The sequence below is a fragment of the Colobus angolensis genome, unplaced genomic scaffold, assembly GCF_000951035.1.
Source record: "Colobus angolensis palliatus isolate OR3802 unplaced genomic scaffold, Cang.pa_1.0 Scaffold516, whole genome shotgun sequence".
Classification (NCBI taxonomy): domain Eukaryota; kingdom Metazoa; phylum Chordata; class Mammalia; order Primates; family Cercopithecidae; genus Colobus; species Colobus angolensis.
In genome coordinates, this window is record NW_012118666.1 from 20125 (window position 1) to 23849 (window position 3725).

Consider the following 3725-nt stretch of genomic DNA (forward strand, 5'->3'; position numbering starts at 1 on the left):
GGAGGCTGAGGCAGGAGAATGGCGTAAACCCAGGAGGCGGAGCTTGCAGTGAGCTGAGATCCGGCCACTGCACTCCAGTCTGGGAGACACAGTGAGACTCCATCTCAAAAAAAAAAAAAAATTAGCCAAGTATGGTGGCATGTGCCTGTAGTCCCAGCTACCTGGGAGGCTGAGGTGGGAGACTATCTTGAGCCCAGGAGGTGGAGGTTGCAGTGAGCCAAGATCATGCCACTGCATCCTAGCCCAGGTGACACAGTGAGACCCTGTCTCAAAATAAATAAATAAATAGACAACTAGGGAAATTTAAACAATGACTAGATATCAGACGGGAATGAAGAACGATTGTTAATTTTGAGGGTAATTGTGATATTGTGGTAATGCAAAAGGAAGAGAGGCCCTTATGTCTTACTTACTCGTTCTACGGTATTACCACATGGAATTCTATGACCGCTGGGACTTCCCTTTACCCACCCAGTGGGCACAGGGGTGGGGTGGGTACAGATGAAACAAGGTTACATGGACTGGTGGTCGTGGGTGCTTCACTGTGTGATCTCTGTGCTTTGGTATGTTTCAAATTTTCCAAAATAAAATAATAAAAAAGTAAACAAAAGATCATTTGTTTGAGGTTTATTTATTTATTCATATTTTTGGGGGGGGTGGAGTCTTGCTCTTGTCGTCCAGGCTGGAGTGCAGTGGTGTGACCTCGTTTCACTACAACCTCTGCCTCCCGGGTTCAAGTGATTGTCCTGCCTCAGCCTCCTGAGTAGCTGGGACTAGAGGTGCCTGCCACCATACCCAGCTAATTTTTGCATTTTTAGTAGAGACGGGGTTTCACTGTGGTGGCCAGGCTGGTCTCGAACTCCTGACCTCAGGTGATCCACCTGCCTCCGTCTCCCAAAGTGCTGGGATTACAGGCGTGAGCCCCCGCGCGCAGCCAGTTTTATTTCAAGGGGCAGAAGTATTTCAAGTGTATTCCTGTGTGGGTATTGAATTGTTTGCATTGTATTCAATGATTTCTTTTTTCATTTTTATATTTCTCCCTTTGTTCTTTATTATTTATTTTTCTTTCAGGAAGCCACCCTTCTTCCACAAGCAATGAAGCAATAGAAATGGAATTACCAATGGAAGGTTAGGAAAATGCAGCATTCTCTCTCTCTTTTAAAAAAGTTTATAGTATTTTACAAAGAACATACTCTTTTTCTTTCTTTTTTTTTTTTTTTTTTTTTTTTTTTTTTTTTGAGATGGAGCCTCACTCTGTCACCCAGGCTGGAGTGCAGTGGCGCGATCTCGGCTCACTACAACCTCTGCCTCCTGGGTTCAAGCGATTCATGTGCCTCCGCCTCCTGAGTAGCTGCAGTTACAGGCACCCGCCACCACGCCCAGCTAATTTTTGTATTTTTAGTAGAGACGGGGTTTCACCATGTTGGCCAGGCTGGTCTCGAACTCCTGACCTCAAGTGATTCGTCCGCCTCTACCTCCCGAAGTGCTGGGATTACAGGCGTGAGCCACCGTGCCCAGCTGAAAGTTTATAGCATTTTACAGAGAACATACTCTTTATACATGCAAGTTATATGTAATAAAGAAGGTGATTTCCTGGCGTGCCTGTCTTCTCAGAAAACTATTAATGGTTGAGTTCTTGTCCTAAGATATAGTAATAAGGGCTCTATCTCTTCTTGTACTTCTGATCTGTGATGTTATAAAACACAGAGTAATTCTACTTAAAGCACCTAAATATGGAAGTTAACTTGCTCTTTGTTGCTTTGTCTTTTGCATGGCATGACAGAATACTTTTGGACAGAGTTGAATAATATTCTAGGAAATTCTTGCATTAGAAGTAAAATTTGATAATACTTCCCTCCATTCATATATAAATATTGAGCATCATATGAATAAAGTCTAAATTCCTAAGGTGGTTTATGTATGTCCAAGATAAAATTAATAATTGAAAAAAAGGGCCGGGCATGGTGGCTTACGCCTGTAATCCCAGCACTTTGAGAGGCTGAGGTGGGCAGATCACCTGAAATCAGGAGTTCAAGACCAGCCTGGCCAACATGGTGAGACCCCGTCTCTACTAAAAATACAAAAATGAACCGGGTTTGGTGGCAAGCACCTGTAATCCCAGCTGCTCTGGAGGCTGAGGCACGAGAATTGATTGAAACTAGGAGGCGGAGCCTGCAGTGAGCTGAAATCACACCATTCCACTCCAGCCTGGGCGACAGAGTGAGACTGTCTCAAATGATAATCATAATAATAAAGATTTCCTTCCCATACCTAGAGGCATGGGACATCTCTGTCCATTTACAGGCAATGTGGCCTGTGGCCTTAATCTTAGTTGTGTATCTGCCTTAGAGAGATAGTAACACATGGATTACCAAAATGATCCTGTTTTTTTTTTTTTGAGAGAGTCTTACCCTATCGCCCGGGCTGGAGTGCAGTGTTGCGACCTCAGCTCACTGCAGCCTCCACCTCCCAGGTTGAAGCAATTCTCTTGCCTCAGCCTCCTGAGTAGCTGGGATTACAGGTGTGCGCCACCACACCCGGCTAATTTTTGTATTTTTGGTAGAGATGGGGTTTCACCATGTTGCCCAGGCTGGTCTTCAGCTCCTGGCCTCAAGTGATCTGCCCACCTCAGCCTCCCAAAAGTGCTGGGATTACAGGTGTAAGCCACCGTGCCGGGCTCAATTACTGTTTATTATCCTATTATTATTGCTTGTAAAATTAAAATTAGGTTTATATTTATTCTATATGAAATGTATTTAAAATGCCAGGATAACCTACATTTTTGGTATAGGAGCAGTAATGTGTTGGAATATGAGGAGAATACTTAATAATGAATGTCATTTTAGAAATTTTTTTTTCAAGATTCCACTCCTCTGGTGCCTTCAGAAGAACGAAATGAGGACCCTGAAGCCGAGGTGAAAATCGAAGGTTAGTTGCCAAACGCCCCATTGCCAAGTATGATTCTCATTCTTTCTAATAGGATTAATTGCGGGTAGGATGGCTGAGCTCAGTGACTCAAGCCTGTAATCCCAGCACTTTGCGAGGCCAAGGCAGGTGTGTTGCTTGAGCCCAGGAGTTTGAGACCAGCCTGAGCAACATGGTGAAACCCCGTCCCTACTAAAAACACAAAATTAGCCAGGCGTGATGGCACGCATCTGTAGTCCCATCTACTCGGGAGGCTGAGGCAGGAGGATCGTTTGAACCTGGGAGGCGGAGATTGCAGTGAGTCGAGATCTCACCACTGCACTCCAGCCTGGGTGACAGAGCAAGATTCCATCTAAAAAAAAAATTGTGAGGAAGAGATTGAAATCTCTAATGTGTGTATATATAATAGAGCAGCCCATATTCCCATTAGGGCCCAGTACTTTGGGGTGCTGTAGACAACATAATTAGCTGTGCAAAAAAATTAGAAAGAAAATAAAAATAATAACCAGGCATGATGGTGCATGCTTGTAATCCCAGCACTTTGTGACTTTGTGAGGCCAAGGCAAGAGGATCATTTTGAACCCTGGAGTTCTAGATAAGCTTGGGCAACATAGTGAGATGCCATCTCTGCAAAAAATAAACAGTAAAAAAAATTAGGCAAGGCATGGTGGCTCATGCCTGTAATCCCAGCATTTTGGGAGGCTGAGGTGGGCAGATCACTTGATCCCAGGAGTCTGAGACCAGCCTGGGCGTAGTGAAACCCTGTCTCTACTAAAAATACAAAAAATTAGCAGGGCATG

At 44.2% G+C, this 3725-nt stretch overlaps 1 protein-coding gene across 1 annotated transcript in view; it reads left to right on the forward strand.

Moving 5' to 3' along the window:
• Positions 1–3725, forward strand: part of LOC105525051 (general transcription factor II-I repeat domain-containing protein 2B) — a 32314-nt gene that overhangs the window by 16427 nt on the left and 12162 nt on the right. Inside the window, exons 7-8 of the mRNA XM_011960584.1 lie at positions 1072–1128; positions 2863–2928. Coding sequence (XP_011815974.1) covers positions 1072–1128; positions 2863–2928 — 123 coding nt within the window. The remainder of the gene's footprint in view (positions 1–1071; positions 1129–2862; positions 2929–3725) is intronic.